At 43.4% G+C, this 24,449-nt stretch overlaps 2 protein-coding genes across 2 annotated transcripts; one reads left to right on the plus strand and one right to left on the minus strand.

Moving 5' to 3' along the window:
* Positions 1–2,412: 2,412 nt before the first annotated feature.
* Positions 2,413–7,569, minus strand: crtap (cartilage associated protein). Its single transcript, XM_014178095.2, has 7 exons — positions 6,989–7,569; positions 6,334–6,483; positions 5,162–5,333; positions 4,808–4,936; positions 4,457–4,602; positions 4,151–4,234; positions 2,413–2,922 (listed from the first exon to the last, which is right to left on the minus strand). The coding sequence occupies exons 1-7, from the start codon at positions 7,445–7,447 to the stop codon at positions 2,881–2,883; spliced, it is 1,182 nt and encodes a 393-aa protein (XP_014033570.1). The 5' UTR covers positions 7,448–7,569; the 3' UTR covers positions 2,413–2,880.
* Positions 7,570–8,190: 621 nt separating this feature from the next.
* Positions 8,191–24,394, plus strand: fkbp9 (FKBP prolyl isomerase 9). The gene is made up of 10 exons (XM_045709820.2): positions 8,191–8,765; positions 9,531–9,676; positions 15,131–15,320; positions 20,401–20,546; positions 20,817–21,006; positions 21,388–21,533; positions 21,635–21,824; positions 21,898–22,043; positions 22,146–22,309; positions 22,709–24,394. Exons 1-10 carry the CDS (start codon positions 8,563–8,565, stop codon positions 22,883–22,885), a joined length of 1,698 nt encoding a protein of 565 aa, XP_045565776.1. The 5' UTR covers positions 8,191–8,562; the 3' UTR covers positions 22,886–24,394.
* The last annotated feature ends 55 nt before the right edge of the window (positions 24,395–24,449 follow it).

Below are 24,449 nucleotides of genomic sequence, written 5' to 3' on the forward strand. Positions count from 1 at the left end.
TTTATGTGTCGGGGGGCTAGGGTCAGTCTGTTACATCTGGAGTATTTCTCTTGTCTTATCCGGTGTCCTGTGTGTATTTAAATATGCTCTCTCTAATTCTCTCTTTCTCTCTTTCTGTCTTTCTCTCGGAGGACCTGAGCCCTAGGACCATGCCTCAGGACTACCTGGTATGATGACTCCTTGCTGTCCCCAGTCCACCTGGCCGTGCTGCTGCTCCAGTTTCAACTGTTCTGCCTGCGGCTATGGAACCCTGACCTGTTCACCGGACGTGCTTGTTGCACCCTCGACAACTACTATGATTATTATTATTTGACCATGCTGGTCATTTATGAACATTTTAACATTTTAACATTTTGACCATGTTCTGTTTTAATATCCACCCTGCACAGCCAGAAGAGGACTGGCCACCCCTCATAGCCTGGTTCCTCTCTAGGTTTCTTCCTAGGTTTTTGGCCTTTCTAGGGAGTTTTTCCTAGGGAGTTTTTCCTAGCCACCGTGCTTCTTTCACATGCTTTGCTTGCTGTTTGGGGTTTTAGGCTGGGTTTCTGTACAGCACTTTGAGAATATCAGCTGATGTACGAAGGGCTATATAAAATAAATTTGATTTGATTTGATTTGATTTGTATGTGTGTGTATGTGTCTGTGTGTGTATGTGTGTATGTGTCTGTGTGTGTATGTGTCTGTGTGTGTATGTGTCTGTGTGTGTATGTGTATGTGTGTGTATGTGTCTGTGTGTGTATGTGTATGTGTCTGTGTGTGTCTGTGTGTGTATGTGTCTGTGTGTGTATGTGTCTGTGTGTGTATGTGTCTGTGTGTGTATGTGTCTGTGTGTGTATGTGTCTGTGTGTGTCTGTGTGTGTATGTGTCTGTGTGTGTATGTGTCTGTGTGTGTATGTGTGTGTGTGTGTCTGTGTCTGTGTGTGTGTGTGTCTGTGTGTGTGTGTGTGTCTGTGTGTGTATGTGTCTGTGTGTGTATGTGTCTGTGTGTGTATGTGTCTGTGTGTGTCTGTGTGTCTGTGTGTACAGGGTTGTGGAGTAACTGATCACAAAAAAACTTTAACTCTAATCAGTTACGTTATCAGATCTTTTTTTGTAATCAGATTCAAATGGAATGATTACTTATTGGATTACTTATACATTCAGATATACCTTTCTGTTTTTTCAATGACATTCAATTCCGCATTGAAAAAGTAACAAGTTTAAGTTTGTTCCACTTGAGCGAGTCTGACCACAAGTCAGAGACCTCTATTACGACACACCAAATGTCTTTGATGGATTATTTTTGTCTTCTTCTAATGCCTCTTAATGGGAAAGTAATCCAAAAGTTACGGAAAGTAATCAGATTACGTTACTGAGTTTGGATAATCCCAAAATTACGTTACTGATTACAATTTTGGACAGGTAAATAGTAACTGTAACAGATTACATTTGTGTGTTTGTGTAGTCAAGATTTCTATTCTACTCTATTCTCTGTGGATCAGACCCTTTTTTTAAATTTTTCCGCTTAAAATGACATGCCCAAATCTAACTGCCTGTAGCTCAGGACCTGAAATTAATGTAGGAGAATAACACATTAGATCTGGTAAAAGATAATACAAACAAAAAAACATGAGTTTCTATTTTGTTTTTGTTCCATCTTTGAAATGCAAGAGAAAGGCCATCATATAATATTGCAATTTAGGCGCAATTTAGATTTTAGAGCAGTGTGTGTGCAAAGTTTCAGATGAATCCAGTGAAGCATGGCAATACTGGACAATATTTTGTATCAGTCTGCTGAATTGGTCAATTGATACATTTTCAAGTACATAACTATAGAAAACATACAAAATGATATGGTGATACAAAATGTAGGTTTACACACTCCCAGGAATGTCATACATGATGGATCATTAGCTTATACATGAACATTCACACATCTAGATGGCCGGGCGGGGTGGGTGTGGAGCCAGAGACAGCAGGGGTTCAAACTGTAGAACCCAATTCCTACATTTGAACATAAAAATGTATTTTATCAAACAAAACTATGCTACATTTTATCTCTGGGACCCTCAGGATGACAAATCAGAGCAAGATTCCTGAATATAAGTATATTATTTACCTTCAGAGGTGAATGTATCAAACCAGTTGCTGTGATAATTTTTGTTGTTGTTGTGCTCTTTCCTCAAACAATAGCATGGTATTATTTCACTGTAATAGCTACTGTAAATTGGACAGTGCAGTTAGATTAACAAGAACGTAAGCGTTCTGCCCATATAAGACATGTCTATGTCCTGGAAAGTTTGCTGTTACTTACAACAGTCTTGCTAATTACATTAGCGCACGTTAGCTCAACCGTCCCAGTATAGGAACACCGATCCCGTAGAGGTTTAATAACATCATACTAAACAGAAAGCAACGATCACTAAAGAGGGCTTGGTTTTACCATGTGGTTTTATTATTAAAGAACCATGTGAATATCTTTATATCTTTCCTTGTAAGACAGTGAACAGTTTGATTTAAAACAGGGACAATAGACAGAGGGCAGTGATCATACATAACAGAGAATGGTCACATATCATTATCATCACCAATTTAATACCACAATATCACTCACTGCCCGTACCTCTGCACTGTACATGTTAGTGCACATGATCCAGAACTATTAAAAGACATGACTTAAAAGGTCATATACGCACATAAAAAAAAACTAGCCAATTTGAGCCAATCAGAACCTCCGGAACCTCAGAATAAATACGACCCAGTGGGAGGAACCAAGGCCCGGTGGCATTCTGGGAAAACCTGCCGTTGCTCGTTTCTGTCATTTAATTCAGCCTTTTCTTTCTTTCTCTATATCTTTCTTTTCTTCTTTATTTTCAGTGCGTCCAGCGTGTGCTACTGATCCTAAGCATCCAGGAACTCATCTAGAAACTCCATCACTTCCCCCTGTACACACACACAAACACATATCACAGAGTTAGTACTGAACCTGAAGACTGTAACCGGGGGGAACCATTCTCTACGGTTTCCTGATGGATATACAGTGTAAATAAAGACTAACTACACTCTGATCAGACAGGCTGATCAGGCTTCAGTTCCAGTCCTGGGGAACTACTGGGTGTACAGGCTTCAGTTCCAGTCCTGGGGAACTACTGGGTGTACAGGCTTCAGTTCCAGTCCTGGGGAACTACTGGGTGTACAGGCTTCAGTTCCAGTCCTGGGGAACTACTGGGTGTACAGGCTTCAGTTCCAGTCCTGGGGAACTACTGGGTGTACAGGCTTCAGTTCCAGTCCTGGGGAACTACTGGGTGTACAGGCTTCAGTTCCAGTCCTGGGGAACTACTGGGTGTACAGGCTTCAGTTCCAGTCCTGGGGAACTACTGGGTGTACAGGCTTCAGTTCCAGTCCTGGGGAACTACTGGGTGTACAGGCTTCAGTTCCAGTCCTGGGGAACTACTGGGTGTACAGGCTTCAGTTCCAGTCCTGGGGAACTACTGGGTGTACAGGCTTCAGTTCCAGTCCTGGGGAACTACTGGGTGTACAGGCTTCAGTTCCAGTCCTGGGGAACTACTGGGTGTACAGGCTTCAGTTCCAGTCCTGGGGAACTACTGGTTGTACAGGCTTCAGTTTCAGAACTGCTCTAACACACATTATTAGGCTAATCAAGGTCCTGATGAAGAGCTGGTTGGCTTATCTACATGTGTTAGAGTAGGGCTGGCGCAAAATCCTGCAGTAGGGTGGCTCTCCAGGAGGAGGATTGGCCACTCTTATCTATAGGCGAGTCATGCTGCCCCCAAGTTAACAACTCTGGCACTACATCTATAGTTATTATTAGACATGCCTTTACTGTTGTGAATGAGCAGTTTGTGAGTGATCAGCGCCTCCCTGTGGCGAGGACAGATACAGCAGTCTGGTAAACACTAGTCACATTGTACTTCTTGGACACAGGTCATGTGATCTGAGAGGAATCTGTAGTTTATCGCTAGCTTACAGAAAGATTACATAGATAGCCCTGCTAAAAACCAAGACCCACTTCTGGACACATGCACTGTAAGACTCAACAACTGTGACATTAGAGACACAAATGGAGACACACACTCTCTCTCTCACACACACACACACACACACACACACACACACACACACACACACACACACACACACACACACGTACCTCGTCATCGCTCGCTAGATGTTGTCTGGAGAACTCCAGCATCTCTAGCTGCATGGTGGTCTGGTTCAAGTACCGTACCGCCTCCTAAAACACACACACACAAAACACACACACAAAACACACACACAAAACACACACACAAAACACACACAAGTCAGATCAACATCGATAAACAAACCCAAATGAAGTGAACCGGTTAAAACAAAAATCGATGACAGGGGCCAAATAACCTGCATACCGAGATAGTAGAAATGCATGCGGTTTGTGTGTGCTGAAATATGTCTGTATGATATGTGTGTGTCTTACCGATCTAGGTAGGAAATCTTCATCGCTGAGTCCGTATTTGTCTCTGTGGTACTGGTAATACACCACGTTGTTCTTCATCACCTCATCACTGGGGTCAAACAACATGTAGCTGGTCACACACGGAACCGCGTTCTTCAGGTCATTTACTGGGGGGGGCGACGACAGAGTCAGTGTGTGTGTGTGTGTGTGTGTAGAACCACACAGAACACAGAAGTCCTAAATGTACATGTTTGTAATAATAATGTAATAACATACTCACTTGTGTCATAAGACTGCTATAACACATGCATGTGTAATAATAACAGTTATAACAGTTGTATTTGTAATAATACAGTATAATATGACACTCACGTTTGTAATAGGCGAACTGTAGGTAGTGGTACATGGTTGCTACAAACTTCTCTACTATGAATCCTCCAACCACAGGAGTCAGCTCTGCCTCACATCTCACCTTCCTCTCCAACACCTCTGTGTAGTGGTCTGGGAGAGAGAAGGGGGGAGGAATGGGAGAGAGATAGAAGAGGTGGAGGGGGGAGATTTATCATCATGAGTGACCTGTTCAAGATGATCAAGGGAAATCATAAATCAACACTAAACTAAACCAAACTAAAATCCATTGGTCTAAATCAACCTTTGGACAGGTAAATACATCTGTGTTGGACTGGTAAAAGATGGAGAGATGGAGAGGTAGAAAGATAGACTGACCAGCAATGGAGGGGTAGAAGTCTTTGAAGTCTTTGACCTCCCTGGCTCCTTCTGAAGCAGCCAGACATTCGTCGTAGACCTTGAAGAAATCCCTTAGAGCCAGCTCCATGTCTGACACTGAGGTACGGTAGTTATCACCGTTATACGCCCGCACCGCTCGCACAAACAACATCTGGAACAACAACACACACACATTGATACAGATACACAACATTACGACAAGTTAATTTGAACTAGATTAGCCCAGGGCTCCCGAGTGGTGCAGCAGTCTAAGGCACTGCATCTCAGTGCTACAGACCCTGGTTCGATTCCAGGCTGTATCACAATTGGCCGTGATTGGGATTCCCATAGGGTGGTGCACAACTGGCCCAGCGTCGTCCGGGTTTGGCCATCATTGTAAATAACAATTTGTTCTTAACTGACTTGCCTAGTAAAATAAAGGTTAAATAAATAAAAATACCAGGTTTAATTCACCAGAGCACAACCTGCATCTGTGCAACAGTACAGAGCTCCCTAAACCAGCCCAACTGAGACCTCAGGGAATTGTCCTAAAGAGAAAGTTGTTAGGGTTAAACTGGATATTTGTTTGCATAACTTATATAATATACCGGAGAAGCTATGCTACATTATTAAGTATATAAACTACGGATAAGTCAACTGCTGAAGACAAGAACTACAACCGGCGACAGGAAGTGCGTCACTAGGCTGGGACCAGCCTGCACGCCGACGATAGGAGGAGCAAGTTTAAACCACGCTCCTCCTCCCTCTGACAGGCCAGCATTGAGCGGGAACTATCACTGTCAGAGTATATAAGAGAGAACAATAGGATGTGTCGCTCTCTTCTCTGTCTGCCCTGCGTGGTGTCACAGCGAGACCGTATACGAACATCACATTTTCCATTTGTACTATCATTCTATTTATGAATTAAATAATCATTGCAAAACTAAGTTGCATGGTTTGTTTATATCCTAATACCAGATTCGAATTGACGCAACGTGACAAAGTGGCTACGGTCCACGTTTAGTCTCAGAGCTCTGAAAGCCTTTACATCCTCCAGTGACTAACCACCTCGTACCCCAGCCACGGAGAGAAGTATTGGTGCTCGTGTGTGCACGTGCGTGTTTGCATCCATGTGTATGCGTATGTATGCAAGTGTACGTGTGTTTGTGTACCTCGTAGGACTTGGTCTCCAGGTCTGTGAGGTGTTCCTCAGCTCCAGGTAGAGTCCTGTAGTAGGCCATGTTCCTCTGCATCATCTCATCATCTGGGTGCTTCAGGAGGAAGGTGTGGGCAGCAGACACTGCCTTGGCCAGGTTATCAGACTGGGGGAGAGAGGAGACAGTTATATACACACACACACACACACACACACACACACACACACACACACACACTGAGGAAGACAGGTTCACACACAAAACAGAGGCAGGCATATACATACACACAGGCAACTCATATAAAGTGAACAAAAGCACAGGACCCTCTTCCTTAGTTTAGCCTCCCCCTTCCCCGTGCATGTCGTGGCACGTATAATGACATCACATCCTCGCGAGAGAACACTTTACTCAATAGAGTACAGTAGCATAACAGAGAGCAGAGGAGTGCTTGTAAACTACACAGGTCGAAAAGTGATTGAAAACACACAATTTGTTTTATCTAAAATACAACTTAGAAAGTACTTCTTTATATACCAAATGCATTCAGTTATATTAGTTTTGAGAGACAGGCAGCTCGTCCACAGATTTAAATTAACCCTCTCCTGCTCCATAGAAAATACACATTAAATACAAAATATATACTGCAGAGAGCCGCACTGATTTCACTCACTTTGAAGTAGGCGAACTGCAGGTATTTATATGGTTCCCGTTTCTCGAACTCCTCCACGGTGTCCCGACTGGGCATGGTCTGTCTGAAGGCGGGCAGCCCCTGTTTGCACCGCTTGAGACACTGAGCCCTCTTCATAACGTTACCGAACACACGCAGCTCCGGGAAGTCGGTAAACTTCTCCTCGTTGTCCAGCCGCACTGAGCTGCAGTTGAGGTTGCAGAAGGCCTCGCTGTCCCTGAGCAGCCGGTACAACCGGAGAGAGACCTCGAGATAGTCAACCGTCTCCTGCCATTTCTCTCCGGTGTACTGGTCCAGCGCGTATTTATACGCGGAGTCTAGCGGCATTAGTTCATGACGCGGAAAACTCCTGAAGCTGTATTTCTCGTATTGACAGAAGACTATTGTAACGGAAACCGCGAATAGAAGCAGAGAGATTAGCGGAGTGCTGGAGGTTGCCATCTTTAGTTTTTGTGTAGAGGTGGGACGGCTGGGCTACGTCTCTACTCTATTCTGCTCTCTGTGCAGTGCGAGGGTGGGACAGGGACCGCCTCTACCCCCACCACGTATCCGGATACAACTCTCCCTCCCCTGGCTGCTCTGGGCAGGGTGACGGGGTGAGGGGTGGCGAACCACCGGGGCTCCATGCACCTCCCCCTAAATCAGTGCTGTTCTAGAGAGATCTGGGAGTAACATGGATTGGGAAAATCAGACCACTGCACTAGTTTACACTGCACTATATTCTACATCAAACTACATGTAAACGATTGCCAAAGTTACAGATCAAGTTATGGAGTGTTTTCCATTTGTGGCCCTCCAGACTAGATGCCAAATGGCCACACAATGCAATGTGATTAATCTGACGCAGCAACATTGAGGAACATTGAGAAGTAGCCTAGTGAAACTGCTTGTTCAGTAGTAGACTTTGGAGAGAGTCTGCAGTTTAAAGTTTGCTGGCTATGCCTATTTAACATGTCTATTTTTTATATTTATGTTTGTCTATGTATGTTTTATAAACGTGGTGGTTATGTTATATAAAACGTGTATATTCTTGTATAGGCCTATCACCCACTAATTAGGCTTGTCTCTGTAGCCTACAGACTTCCCCCTCCCCTGCCACGTCGAGACATTCCAGAGAGAGGGTCACACAGAAACACCCCCTGTACAACTCACACTGTTCCGCCACTCCATAGTCAAGCCTTGCGTAATAGCCCTATTGACTGGACATGTGTGAATGAATGTAAACTAGGCCTATTCTACACTAGTAGGTTGTGTTTGTTGGTCTTGCGGTGGGGGTGTCGTTTATTTGGTCTCTAGCTGTGATTATAGGCCCTCCGTTTGGCGTTTCCACGTCTACATATTTGCTGTGCGCTACTGCGCCTGCGCCATACGTGGTACCCAAATCCTCCCATTCAATTCAATCCCGAACAGACAGGGATCAAGGGAAGAAGACAAGAACTGGAAGCAGAAGACCAGAGGAATCGGAACAATCGGGGGAAAAGAGAAAGAGAGAAATAACCATAAGAAGTTACGGTTATCCACCCTACTTTTTGTCGGTAAAGGAGAGGCTTGTGAAGATGAACCAGTGCGTGCACGGGATGATATATCTGGCGGTTCTGGTGGCGTTCGCCGCCTGTGACGCCCCTCCGGTACCGTTAGATGACATCGTGTTTGAGAAAACGTTCGTGCCGGAGCAGTGCGTGCGCGCTGTGAAAGTAGGGGATTATGTTCGTTACCATTATAACGGCATGTTCCCCGATGGAAAGAAATTTGACTCCAGGTAAGAAAGTTTTTATTTTCCACTCCTCTCCACCCCTGCAGTTCCTGCACGCAGTTCACGTTGCAGCGAGTAGCGTGCACGTCAATAAACTCAAGCGTGCGTTTTATTTTATTAGCGGGTCGGACCAAACAGCCACGCAGGCAGAGAGAACGACAGCCCCCATTCACTGAGAGAGAGAGGGAGACTCCTCATGCAGTCTCCAAGTCTGAACTAAATAATTAGTGAAACAATATTTTCACTCCAGAGAAAACAGTTATATTCTGCTACTAAATACACTGGGTGATAATATATGGTTCATTAACCAACTGCAAGGACGTACACATGTAGGCCTTCCTGGCCTACTCTAGAGCACGCACACACAGGTAGCATATAGTCTACTGGTGTGTGAGTGTATGTCACGTATGGCCAGCAGAGTGATCATGTAAAATAAAAAAAATACTACCAATATTAATTCATAAGTTAATGCAAACCCTTGGGCAGAAAGAGACCAGTAGGCCCAATAAGTAATGTGCGTGGCAGAACTGAGATACAGTTGGCCAGTGTAGTAGGCTAGGCCTAGTGATACGCCATGTTAACCACAGTCACCACAGCCAACCAAGTACTACTGTCTGGACAGAGAGATACATGACTGAGTGAGTGAATCAGTGAAGTGAGTGAGTGAATGAATCCATGAACGAATGGACATTCTTTTCCTTGTTTCTTGTCTTTCTTTCTGTCTTTTTTGTTTGAGATGTTGGCAGCTCCCATAACGTGTGTGTGTTGCAGCTATGACCGCAGCAGCACCTACAATGTGTATGTGGGTAAGAAGCAGCTGATTGAAGGGATGGACAGAGCTCTGGTAGGGATGTGTGTCAACGAGAGACGACTGGTCAAGATTCCACCACAACTGGCCTACGGGAAGGAAGGATACGGTAAGTTCATAACATAAGCTTTATATTAATGTTAAAGTCTATAATGGAGTTTTAGCTTATAATGTCTTTGCTTGGGAGCAAAGACATCTCAACTCCTCCCCTATAACTAATCAATAACTATATTTATACATACCTGTTCTACCTGTAACCTGTGTGTTTTGTGTGTAACATAAAACATAGCTAATAACTTAGTTTACAACATAGCCTGTAACATAGCTGATAATATAGCTTATAACATGGTTATAGACATTGTTGTCTCTTGTCTGTTTGATTAATAGTGCAGCTGCACAGGTAGCAGTGTGTGTGGGTGGTTGGATCTGTGTGTGTGTGTAGAAGTTGGTGTTTACTGTTCGGAGGTATTCATAAACACCAAGCATTAATGCAAGCTTGACAGGAAGTGGGTGGTCCATGTTGAATTGGGTCACAGTGACATCACAGACCAGGAAGTGCTGCTTGTTAATGTTACTGTACGCTGCATGGTGGCCTGAGAATGATAATTATAATAATTGTAATTTTTTTTCACCTTTATTTAACCAGGTAGGCTAGTTGAGAACAAGTTCTCATTTACAACTGCGACCTGGCCAAGATAAAGCAAAGCAGTGCGACACAAACAACAACACAGAGTTACACATCGGAATAAACATACATACAGTTAATTTAGCAATTAAACACTGGAGTGATAGATGTGCAAAGGATGAATGTGCAAGTAGAGATACTGGGGTGCAAAGGAGCAAAAAAATAAAAATAAATAAATAACAGTATGGGGATGAGGAAGTTGGATGGGCTATTTACAGTGATCTGTGAGCTGCTCTGACAGCTGGTGCTTAAAGTTAGAGAGGGAGATATGGGTCTCCAGCTTCAGTGATTTTTGCAATTCGTTCCAGTCATTGGCAGCAGAGAACTGGAAGGAAAGGTGGCCAAACGAGGAATTGGCTTTGGGGATGACCAGTGCAATATACCTGCTGGAGCGCGTCCTACGGGTGGGTGCTGCTATGGTGACCAGTGAGCTGAGATAAGGCGGGGCTTTACCTAGCAAAGACTTATAGATGACCTGGAGCCAGTGGGTTTGGCGACGAATATGAAGCGAGGGCCAGCCAACGAGAGCATACAGGTAGCAGTGGTGGGTAGTATATGGGGCTTTGGTGACAAAACAGATGGCACTGTGATAGACTGCATCCAATTTGCTGAGTAGAGTGTTGGAGGCTATTTTGTAAATGACATTGCCGATGTCAAGGATCGGCAGGATAGTCCGTTTTACGAGGGTATGTTTGGCAGCATGAGTGAAGGATGCTTTGTTGTGAAATATGAAGCCGATTCTAGATGTAATTTTGGATTGGAGATGCTTAATGTGAATCTGGAAGGAGAGTTTACAGTCTAACCAGACACCTGGGTATTTGTAGTTGTCCACATATTCTAAGTCAGAACCATCCAGAGTAGTGATGCTAATCGGGCGGGCAGGTGCGGGCAGCGATTGGTTGAAGAGCATGCATTTAGTTTTACTTGCATTTAAGAGCAGTTGGAGGCCACGGAAGGAGAGTTGTATGGCATTGAAGCTCGTCTGGATGTTTGTTAACACAGTGTCCAAAGAAGGGCCAGAAGTATACAGAATGGTGTCGTCTGCATAGAAGTGGATCAGAGAATCCCCAGCAGCAAGAGCGGCATCATTGATGTATACAGAGAAAAGAGTCGGCCCGAGAATTGAACCCTGTGGTACCCCCATAGAGACTGCCAGAGGTCCGGACAACAGGCCCTCCGATTTGACACACTGAACTCAATCTGAGAAGTAGTTGGTAAACCAGGCGAGGCAGTCATAAGAGAAACCAAGGCTGTTGAGTCTGCCGATAAGAATATGGTGATTGACAGAGTTGAAAGCCTTGGCCAGTCAATGAATACAGCTGCACAGTATTGTCTCTTATCGATGGCAGTTATGATATCGTTCAGGACCTTGAGCGTGGCTGAGGTGCACCCATGACCAACTCGGAAACCAGATTGCATAACGGAGAAGGTACGGTGGGATTCGAAATGGTCGGTGATCTGTTTGTTAACTTGGCTTTCGAAGACCTTAGAAAGAGGGTAGGATAGATATAGGTCTGTAGCAGTTTGGGTCTAGAGTGTCTCCCCTTTGAAGAGGGGGATGACCGCGGCAGCTTTCCAATCTTTGGGGATCTCAGACGATATGAAAGAGAGGTTGAACAGGCTAGTAAATCAAATCAAAGTTTATTTGTCACGTGCGCCGAATACAACAGGTGTAGACCTTACAGTGAAATGCTTACTTACAGGCTCTGTAAGTATAGGGGTAGGGGTTGCAACAATTTCGGCTGATAATTTTAGAAAGAGAGGGTCCAGATTGTCTAGCCCTGCAAATTTGTAGGAGTCCAGATTTTGCAGCTCTTTCAGAACATCAGCTATCTGGATTTGGGTGAAGGAGAAATGGGGGAGGCTTGGGCAAGTTGCTGTAGGGGTGCAGGGGTGTTGACCAGGGTAGGGGTGGCCAGGTGGAAAGCATGGCCAGCCGTAGAAAAATACTTATTGAAATTCTCAATTATTGTCGATTTATCAGTGGTGACAGTGTTTCCTAGCCTCGGTGCAGTGGGCAGCTGGGAGGAGGTGCTCTTATTCTCCATGGACTTTACAGTGTCCTAGACCTTTTTGGAGTTTGTGCTGCAGGATGCAAATTTCTGTTTGGAAAAGCTAGCCGTTGCTTTCCTAATTGCCTGTGTATATTGGTTCCTAACTTCCCTGAAAAGTAGCATATCGCAGGGGCTATTTGATGCTAATGCCGTACGCCACAGGATGTTTTTGTGCTGGTCGTGGGCAGTCAGGTTTGGAGGGAATCACGGGCTATATCTGTTCCTGGTTCTACATTTTTTGAAAGGGCCATGCTTATTTAAGATGGTGAAGAAAGCACTTTTAAAGAATAACCAGGCATCTTCTACTGATGGAATCAGGTCAATATCCTTCCAGGATACCCGGGCCAGGTCGATTAGGAAGGCCTAATCAAACGCTCCCTAAAGTGTTTTAGGGAGCGTTTGACAGTGATGAGGGGTGGTCGTTTGACCACAGACCCTTTACGGACGCAAGCAATGAGGCAGTGATTGCTGACATCCTGGTTGAAGACAGCAGAGGTGTATTTGGAGGGCAGTTTGGTTAGGATGATATCTATGAGGGTGCCTGTGTTTACGGATTTGGGGTTGTACCTGGTAGGTTCATTGATCATTTGTGTGAGATTGAGGGCATCAATCTTAGATTGTAGGATGGCCGCGGTGTTAAGCATGTCCCAGTTTAGGTCACCTAACAGAACGAGCTCTGAAGATAGATGGGGGGCGATCAATTCACATATGGTGTCCAGAGCACAGCTGGGGGCTGAAGTTGGTCTATAGCAAGCGGCAACAGTAAGAGACTTGTTTCTGGAAAGGTGGATTTTTAAAAGTAGAAGCTCAAGTTGTTTGGGCACAGACCTGGATAGTATGACAGAACTCTGCAGGCTATCTCAACAGTAGATTGCAACTCCACCCCCTTTGGCAGTTCTATCTTGTCGGAAAATGTTATAGTTAGGGATGGACATTTCTGGGTTTTTGGTGGCCTTCCTAAGCCAGGATTCAGACATGGCTAGGACATCCGGGTTGGCAGAGTGTGCTAAAGCAGTGAATAAAACAAACTTAGGGAGGAGGCTTCTAATGTTAACATGCATGAAACCAAGGCTTTTACGGTTACAGAAGTCAACAAATGAGAAGGCCTGGGGAATGGGAGTGGAGCTAGGCACTGCAGGGCCTGGATTAACTTCTACATCACCAGAGGAACAAAGGAGGGATAGGATAAGGGTATGACTAAGGGCTATAAGAACTGGTCATCTAGTACGTTCGGGACAGAGAGAAAAAGGAGCAGGTTTCTGGGCGTGGTAGAATAGATTCAATGCATAATGTACAGACAAAGGTATGGTAGGATGTGAATAAAGTGGAGGTAAACCTAGGCATTGAGTGACGATGAGAGAGGTATTGTCTGTAGAGACATCATTTAAACCAGGTGAGGTCACCGCATTTGACATGAACAAACCTTTATTGTAGAGAGATTAATCTGCTGACCCTCTTGAACTGACACATAGAGGTGAACTCTGCTTTAGTGTTGTAGGAGTGCCCTTCATTCACAGTGAGACAGACAACACAGCCCAGACCGGTGGCTTCGCCGGCATTACCCACAGTTACATGCACAGCATTAGGAGTGTGTTTGTGATATTATTAGTATGTGTGTATTAGTATGTGTATGTGTGTTAGTGTGTGTTTGTGTGAATAAAGGGGTCACCAAGCGGACTGGTTGATTTTGCATGAGGAGAGATTAAAACAGAAATGTGTGGCCTTACTTGGAATGTAGAGACTGGTAAAGAGAGAGAGGAAGAGAGAGAGGGAGAAGGGGTGGCATGTATGGAGAGATAAATGTAGGCGTCTACTTTATAGAGGGAGAAAAGGAGGAGCGAGTCAGGGAGTTGGAGGGAGAAACAGGCCATGTCCGTATACCCATACTAGCATACAATAAAAAGCTAGTGTTATGGTATGTGAAATGTCTAGAATAGTACTCTGAATGCGTTACCTAAAAGGTGATTGTGTTGACTTCCGCCATTCTTTCATTTTGGCACAGCGCACCAATTTATCTAATTGTCAGCTGTTGACAAACACCCGAGTCAGAAAAGACGAGTGAATTCTACTAGATCAAACGCCAAAATGAGTATGCAGTTTAAGTATGTAGTACACTAGTATGGGTTATTCGGACATGGCCACAGTCTCTGCCAGCAGAGAGAACAACTGCCAACTCACCAGTATGGATTTAATCACAGCCACCCTCAACTTCCCTGCCCCTCCTTCTCGCCTCCTCCCTTCCTCTCATCTTCCCTCCCCCAGAACAGTTCTCACCTCCTCCCTTCCTCTCATCTTCCCTCCCCCATAACAGTTCTCACCTCCTCCCTTCCTCTCATCTTCCCTCCCCCATAACAGTTCTCACCTCCTCCCTTCCTCTCATCTTCCCTCCCCCATAACAGTTCTCGCCTCCTCCCTTCCTCTCATCTTCCCTCCCCCATAACAGTTCTCACCTCCTCCCTTCCTCTCATCTTCCCTCCCCCATAACAGTTCTCACCTCCTCCCTTCCTCTCATCTTCCCTCCCCCATAACAGTTCTCACCTCCTCCCTTCCTCTCATCTTCCCTCCCCCATAACAGTTCTCACCTCCTCCCTTCCTCTCATCTTCCCTCCCCCATAACAGTTCTCACCTCCTCCCTTCCTCTCATCTTCCCTCCCCCATAACAGTGTGTGGCCTATATGGTTTATAATCTCTGATTAATTACCTTCTTCAAAGAGATAATTCCATGTTCATCTGTCTAGTTTAACAATGAGAGAAAGAGAGAAAGTGGAGAGAGAATGAGAGAAAGAACGAGTGTAACTAACGTCTTCCTCTCTTACTCCTCCAGGTGATGTCATCCCTTCAGACGCGATCCTCCATTTTGACGTTCTGTTGCTGGACGTGTGGAACCCTGATGACGGGGTTCAGATGAAGACGTACTACAGCCCTGAGAACTGCTCTAGGAAGGTAGAGGTGTCGGACTACGTACGTTACCATTACAACGGAACACTGCTGGACGGAACACTGTTCGACTCTAGGTGAGACACCAGATAAATTGTCGACGACAAAACACTACTAACACACACACATGTCACGCTACTAACACACACTACTAACACTCACTACACACTACTAACACTCACTACACACTACTAACACTCACTACATACTACTAACACACACTACACACTACTAACACACACTACTAACACTCACTACATACTACTAACACACACTACACACTACTAACACACACTACTAACACTCACTACATACTACTAACACTCACTACACACTACTAACACTCACTACACACTACTAACACTCACTACATACTACTAACACACACTACACACTACTAACACTCACTACACACTACTAACACTCACTACACACTACTAACACTCACTACATACTACTAACACACACTACACACTACTAACACTCACTACACACTACTAACACTCACTACACACTACTAACACTCACTACATACTACTAACACTCACTACATACTACTAACACACACTACTAACACTCACTACTAACACTCACTACATACTACTAACACTCACTACATACTACTAACACACACTACACACTACTAACACTCACTACACACTACTAACACTCACTACATACTACTAACACACACTACATACTACTAACACTCACTACACACTACTAACACTCACTACACACTACTAACACACACTACACACTACTAACACACACTACACACTACTAACACACACTACTAACACTCACTACATACTACTAACACACACTACACACTACTAACACTCACTACACACTACTAACACTCACTACATACTACTAACACACACTACACACTACTAACACTCACTACATACTACTAACACTCACTACATACTACTAACACACACTACTAACACTCACTACACACTACTAACACTCACTACATACTACTAACACACACTACTAACACTCACTACATACTACTAACACTCACTACACACTACTAACACACACTACACACTACTAACACTCACTACACACTACTAACACTCACTACATACTACTACACACACTACACACTACTAACACTCACTACACACTACTAACACTCACTACATACTACTAACACACACTACACACTACTAACACACACTACTAACACTCACTACACACTACTAACACTCACTACACACTACTAACACTCACTACACACTACTAACACTCACTACATACTACTAACACTCACAGTACACACTACTAACACTCACTACACACTACTAACACTCACTACACACTACTACACTACACACTACTAACACTCACTACACACTACTAACACTCACTACACACTACTAACACTCACTACATACTACTAACACACACTACTAACACTCACTACACACTACTAACACTCACTACACACTACTAACACACACTACTAACACTCACTACACACTACTAACACTCACTACATACTACTAACACACACTACTAACACTCACTACATACTACTAACACTCACACTACACACACTACTAACACTCACTACACACTACTAACACTCACTACACACTACTAACACTCACTACACACTACTAACACTCACTACATACTACTAACACACACTACACACTACTAACACTCACTACATACTACTAACACTCACTACACACTACTAACACACACTACTAACACTCACTACACACTACTAACACTCACTACACACTACTAACACTCACTACATACTACTAACACACACTACTAACACTCACTACATACTACTAACACTCACTACACACTACTAACACTCACTACATACTACTAACACTCACTACATACTACTAACACACACTACACTCACACAACTACTTAACACACACTACATACTATTAACACACACTACTAACAGACACTAACACTCACTACATACTACTAACACACACTACACACTACTAACACTCACTACATACTATTAACACACACTACTAACACACACTAACACTCACTACATACTACTAACACACACTACACACTACTAACACTCACTACATACTACTAACACACACTACATACTACTAACACACACTACTAACACTCACTACATACTACTAACACACACTACACACTACTAACACACACTACACACTACTAACACACACTAACACTCACTACATACTACTAACACACACTACACACTACTAACACTCACTACATACTATTACACACACTACATACTACTAACACACACTACTAACACTCACTACATACTACTAACACACACTACACACTACTAACACTCACTACACACTACTAACACACACTACACACTACTAACACTCACTACATACTACTAACACACTACATACTACTAACACACACTACTAACACTCACTACATACTACTAACACACACTACACACTACTAACACTCACTACATACTACTAACACTCACTACATACTACTAACACACACTACTAACACTCACTACTAACACTCACTACATACTACTAACACTCACTACATACTACTAACACACACTACACACTACTAACACTCACTACACACTACTAACACTCACTACATACTACTAACACACACTACTAACACTCACTACTAACACTCACTACATACTACTAACACTCACTACATACTACTAACACACACTACTAACACTCACTACACACTACTAACACTCACTACATACTACTAACACACACTACACACTACTAACACTCACTACACACTACTAACACTCACTACATACTACTAACACACACTACACACTACTAACACTCACTACACACTACTAACACTCACTACATACTACTAACACACACTACACACTACTAACACACACTACTAACACTCACTACACACTACTAACACACACTACACACTACTAACACTCACTACACACTACTAACACTCACTACATACTACTAACACACAGTACACACTACTAACACTCACTACACACTACTAACACTCACTAGACACTACTAACACACACTACTAACACACACTACACACTACTAACACTCACTACACACTACTAACACTCACTACATACTACTAACACACACTACTAACACTCACTACACACTACTAACACTCACTACATACTACTAACACACACTACTAACACTCACTACACACTACTAACACTCACTACATACTACTAACACACACTACTAACACTCACTACACACTACTAACACTCACTACTAACACACACTACTAACACTCACTACACACTACTAACACTCACTACACACTACTAACACTCACTACACACTACTAACACTCACTACACACTACTAACACTCACTACATACTACTAACACACACTACACACTACTAACACTCACTACATACTACTAACACTCACTACACACTACTACACTACACACTACTAACACTCACTACATACTACTAACACTCACTACACACTACTAACACTCACTACATACTACTAACACACACTACTAACACTCACTACATACTACTAACACTCACTACACACTACTAACACTCACTACATACTACTAACACTCACTACATACTACTAACACACACTACATACTACTAACACACACTACATACTATTAACACACACTACTAACAGACACTAACACTCACTACATACTATTAACACACACTACACACTACTAACACTCACTACATACTATTAACACACACTACTAACACACACTAACACTCACTACATACTATTAACACACACTACACACTACTAACACTCACTACATACTATTAACACACACTACATACTACTAACACACACTACAACACTCACTACATACTACTAACACACACTACACACTACTAACACTCACTACATACTACTAACACACACTACACACTACTAACACTCACTACATACTATTACACACACTACATACTACTAACACACACTACTAACACTCACTACTAACACTCACTACATACTACTAACACTCACTACATACTACTCTAACACACACTACACACTACTAACACTCACTACATACTACTAACACTCACTACATACTACTAACACTCACTACACACTAACACTCACTACACACTACTAACACTCACTACATACTACTAACATACACTACACACTACTAACACTCACTACACACTACTAACACTCACTACATACTACTAACACACACTACACACTACTAACACTCACTACACACTACTAACACTCACTACATACTACTAACACACACTACACACTACTAACACTCACTACACACTACTAACACTCACTACATACTACTAACACACACTACATACTACTAACACACACTACATACTATTAACACACACTACTAACACACACTAACACTCACTACATACTATTAACACTCACTACATACTACTAACACACACTACTAACACTCACTACATACTACTAACACTCACTACATACTATTAACACACACTACATACTACTAACACTCACTACATACTACTAACACACACTACTAACACTCACTACACACTACTAACACTCACTACATACCACTAACACATACTACATACTATTAACACACACTACTAACACACTGCATACTATTAACACACACTAAACACTACTAACACTCACTACATACTAATAACACACACTACACACTACTAACACTCACTACATACTATTAACACACACTACACACTACTAACACTCACTACATACTATTAACACACACTACATACTACTAACACACACGACATACTATTAACACACACTACTAACACACACTAAACACTACTAACACTCACTACATACTACTAACACACACTACAACTACTAACACACACTACAACTACTAACACACACTACTAACACGCACTACACACTTCCAACACACTATAGACTACTAACATACACTACACACTACTAACACACACTACACACTACTAAGAAATCTATACACACAGGGAGAGGGATGAAGAGAGCTGCAAGGAAGGAGATGATAGAGAGGAGGGTTACATTTGGAGGATTTCCGATAAATAAATGTCTGCTGTGTTTGTAGTCTTCTAATAAGTATTTTCTCATTCTCTCCCCATTTCCCTCCCCCCTCTTTTCCCCTCTTCCTCCCCCTGTAGCCACACCCGTATGCGTACCTATGACACCTATGTGGGGATTGGCTGGCTGATCGCTGGCATGGATCAGGGGCTTCTGGGCATGTGTGTCGGGGAGAAACGCATCATCACCATGCCCCCGTCGCTAGGATACGGATCAAACGGTGATGGTTAGTAGGTGCTGCTGGGTAATGGAGTTGTTTCTGAGTGTTATCCCAGTCCAGGCCTCTCTAGTACTATTAGACCAGAGATGGCATCATCAGTGTAACCGTCTCTCCTTTGATCCCTCTCTCCCTTTATCTCTCTCTCTCTCTCTCCATCCCTCCCTCGCTCTAGGTAGTGATATCCCTTGTGTTTGATGTGGTCCTACTGAACTTACATAACCCCAGTGTAACCCTCCTATCTCTCCTCCCCTTTCTTTCCATCCCATCCCTCTCTAGGTAGTGATATCCCACAGCAGGCCTCCCTGGTTTTTGATGTAGTCCTCCTAGACCTCCATAACCCTAAAGACGGCGTCAGTATCATCAACCAGGACATACCTCAACCCTGCCACAGGAAGAGTGTTGCTGGAGACTTCATCAGATACCACTATAACGGATCACTACTGGACGGGACCTTCTTCGACTCCAGGTGAGGAAGAGAGCGATAAAGAGAGAGTGTGTGTGTGTGTGACTTCATAAATGTGTATGTAAAAAATGCTCCCTTATTGCCTTTGGGCATTGTTTTCCCTTTATCTGTAATTCTTCTTTTGTCCTCACGGTGGCAGTAACCTTAAACTAAACTAGATAGACAAATTAGTTCAAGATTTACTGAATGAATCCAACCAGTAGAATAAAAATGGCACTTTTATCTTACAAGAAAACAAGTAAATTTAAGTTCAGACTGAATAGGGTGTAGAATTTAGAATCTAGAACTTAGAGTTACTTAGATTTCGAAATGTAGGCAAATGTTTTGTGTTGGCAGCTGTTTGTAACGTGTTTATTTCTGTACATATGATTATTGTCCTCTCAGCTACTCCCGTAACCGTACATATGACACCTACGTGGGTAAGGGCTATGTGATTGGTGGGATGGACGAGGGTCTGATCGGAGTCTGCATCGGAGAGAAAAGACGCATCATTATCCCACCTCACCTCGGATACGGAGAGGAGGGCACAGGTATGTATAAAATAGTGTATTTGTGTGTGTTGAGGTTTTCAGTGTACCATCATTTATAGAAAGGTGATTTCATCATCGCCCCCTCCTCTCTCCTCCACCAGGTACTAAGATCCCAGGTTCTGCTGTCTTGGTGTTTGATATCCATATCATAGACTTCCACAACCCATCAGACACAGTGGTGATCACTACCAACTATAAACCAGAGGTGTGTGAGACGCTGACTAAGAAAGGAGACTTTGTTAAATACCACTACAACGCTTCGCTCATGGATGGATCCTTCATCGACTCCACGTGAGTAGGAAGATACGTGGACACGCAAGCACACGCGCACACCACACACACTTCTAACAATCTCTCTCTCCAGGTATAACTATGGGAAGACGTATAACATTGTGCTGGGAGCCAACCAGGTGGTTCCAGGGATGGAGGAGGGGCTGAAGGAGATGTGTGTTGGAGAGAGAAGACACCTGGTCATACCTCCTCATCTGGGCTACGGAGAGAGGGGAGTGGGTGAGTTACACACACGCCCACACACAAACATGGGCACAAAGACACACACAAAATAGTCCACTAGCTGTTATTAACCCATTCATGTCCATTGGTGTGTTATAGATGGTGAAGTGCCGGCCAGTGCTGTCCTGATCTTCGACATCGAGATGATTGAGATGGAGGCGGGACTTCCTGATGGCTACATGTTCATCTGGAACGAGGACGTATCAGCTGACCTCTTCACTGAGATGGACGCAGATAAGGACCTACAGGTGTTGGCCTCAGAGGTACGCATCACAGCTAAACCCCACCCTCACACTAATAGACATACACATGACACTGTGGGTCCTCATGCATCTCACCTCCTATTCTTTATCTGCTCTGATTGAAGACAACTGGACAGCATATGGCTGCATCTCAGGAGTCTTAAATAGCCTCCTCTCATTGTCTCCTCTCCTTCATCTGCACTGATCTGTAAACACAAGACAAGTGAAAGCAAATATGGTGGAAGAGAAGCCTACAGGAAGAATATGTTTTGTATTTCACCCATCCAGTTCATTTTGATCAGTTCAGGAAGAGAGGAGACAATCAAGTTTATTAACTGAGGCAACTGGCTAACCAATTCACAATTCTCCCTCCCTCTCTCCACACACCCACCCCTTTCCCTCCCCCATCCATCTGTCCAGTTCTCAGACTACATTCTGCGTCAGGTGAACGAGGGTAAAGGACGTCTGGCCCCTGGGTTCGACGCATATCGCATCATCGAGAACATGTTTTCTAACCAGGACCGTAATGGAGACGGAAAGATCACAGAGGACGAGTTCAAACTGAAGGCCGACGAGACCACACACGACGAGCTATAAGAGAGGGGTGCAGTGTGTGTGTGTGTGTGTATGAGGGGGCTTATATGATGGCAATATAAGACAAGGAGGGTGTGTGTGTGTGTGTGTGATTATATTGTTGGAGGGTGGTGGGGTGAGATGGTAAAGGGTCAGATGTATAGACTTAGAGTTGGTCAGATGTCTAGAGAAAACCAAAGAGAGAGACAGGGTGTATTCCGAGTAATGACTGAGTATCAAATGGTGCTTTAGTTAGCTTTGACCTGTCCAGTCTTCTGTGACCAGAGCAGTCTGGTGTTGGCATGGGGAGGGAATGAGAGAGGAGAGTAGGAACGCAGGAGGAATACATTTTCAGGAGATGAGCAATGTAAGAGCATTAGGACAAAGTCCCAGGTTTTTGTTAGTAGAGCAGTTTCCCAAATCCAGCCCTTAAATACCCCCAACAGCACACATTTTCTTTGAAGCCTTGGACAAAGTCGTCTGATACAACGTGTCAACTAATCATCAAGCCCTGGATGAGTTTAACATGGTGAGTTTATCCAGGGCTACAACAGAACGTGTGCTGTTGAGGGAAACGTTACTGGAGGACTGGAGTTGGGAAACATTGTATTAGAGGAGCTTGACGTATTTCTATTGTTGATGATGATGTACCTTTGTTCACCTGCTCTGGCATCACTGATGTGGTTATTATTTTATTATTGACTTACTGGTCAGATGGTGTTTTTATTTTAGTTTTGTTGGTGTTGCCTTTTTTATACGTTTCTCATCTGTGAGAGAATAAGTGCCTGACAATTATTTAGTGACAAACTCCACTTTCTGAAGATGATCCGTGGATCTTCTATCCCTCATGTTTAGTAGTTAGTCATTGTCTGTGGGTCAAACGGTTTCAATTTCAAATCTTCTGTCCCACCAACATCACAAACTGCCATAACTCTTTACCAACATATCTTATAGAGCACAATTACAGTACCATTAAAATGTTATTTATTGTATTAACAAACACCATGATAGATGCAGTTAGGTGATTGTAGAATTGCTTCTACAGTACCATCTATGCAAATTCCGTACTATCCAGCTAACGTGTGTGTTTTAGTAAAGGTTTGCCGATGATTCAGGTGCTAAAACTTTGTTTCTATTCCTTGTTGTCATGTGTACAAACGCTTCCTGTATTTTCTGCTGTCTAAGCCAATCAAGTACAGTACTACACATCTAGTCATTCAGCTGCCCACTCACAACACGGTCTCCTATACAACATTTACCTAAATGTTAGTGCCACTATCAGGTAGTTCATTGTTTTAGTCCCCCCCCCCCCCCCAATAGATTGTGTTATAATTACACTATGCTCTGCACACACCCATCTCACCTGCACCAGCTTTGGCAAAGTGTGTGAGGTGTGTACGTGTTTGCAACAGTTGAGTTTGTTTTATATCTGATGCCTCTATTTGGTGAGAGTAATGATTGATAATGATGCTGTAAATGTATTGTTTCTAAGGTGCATTTGAATAAATGCACATTCCAACCCCTTTACAACAAGACCTGTCTCTCTCTCTTTAGGTGCAGTGTGTGTGTGTGGCTTGCATATGGTGGG

This window comes from Salmo salar, chromosome 27, assembly GCF_965601325.2.
Source record: "Salmo salar chromosome 27, fSalSal1, whole genome shotgun sequence".
Taxonomy (NCBI): domain Eukaryota; kingdom Metazoa; phylum Chordata; class Actinopteri; order Salmoniformes; family Salmonidae; genus Salmo; species Salmo salar.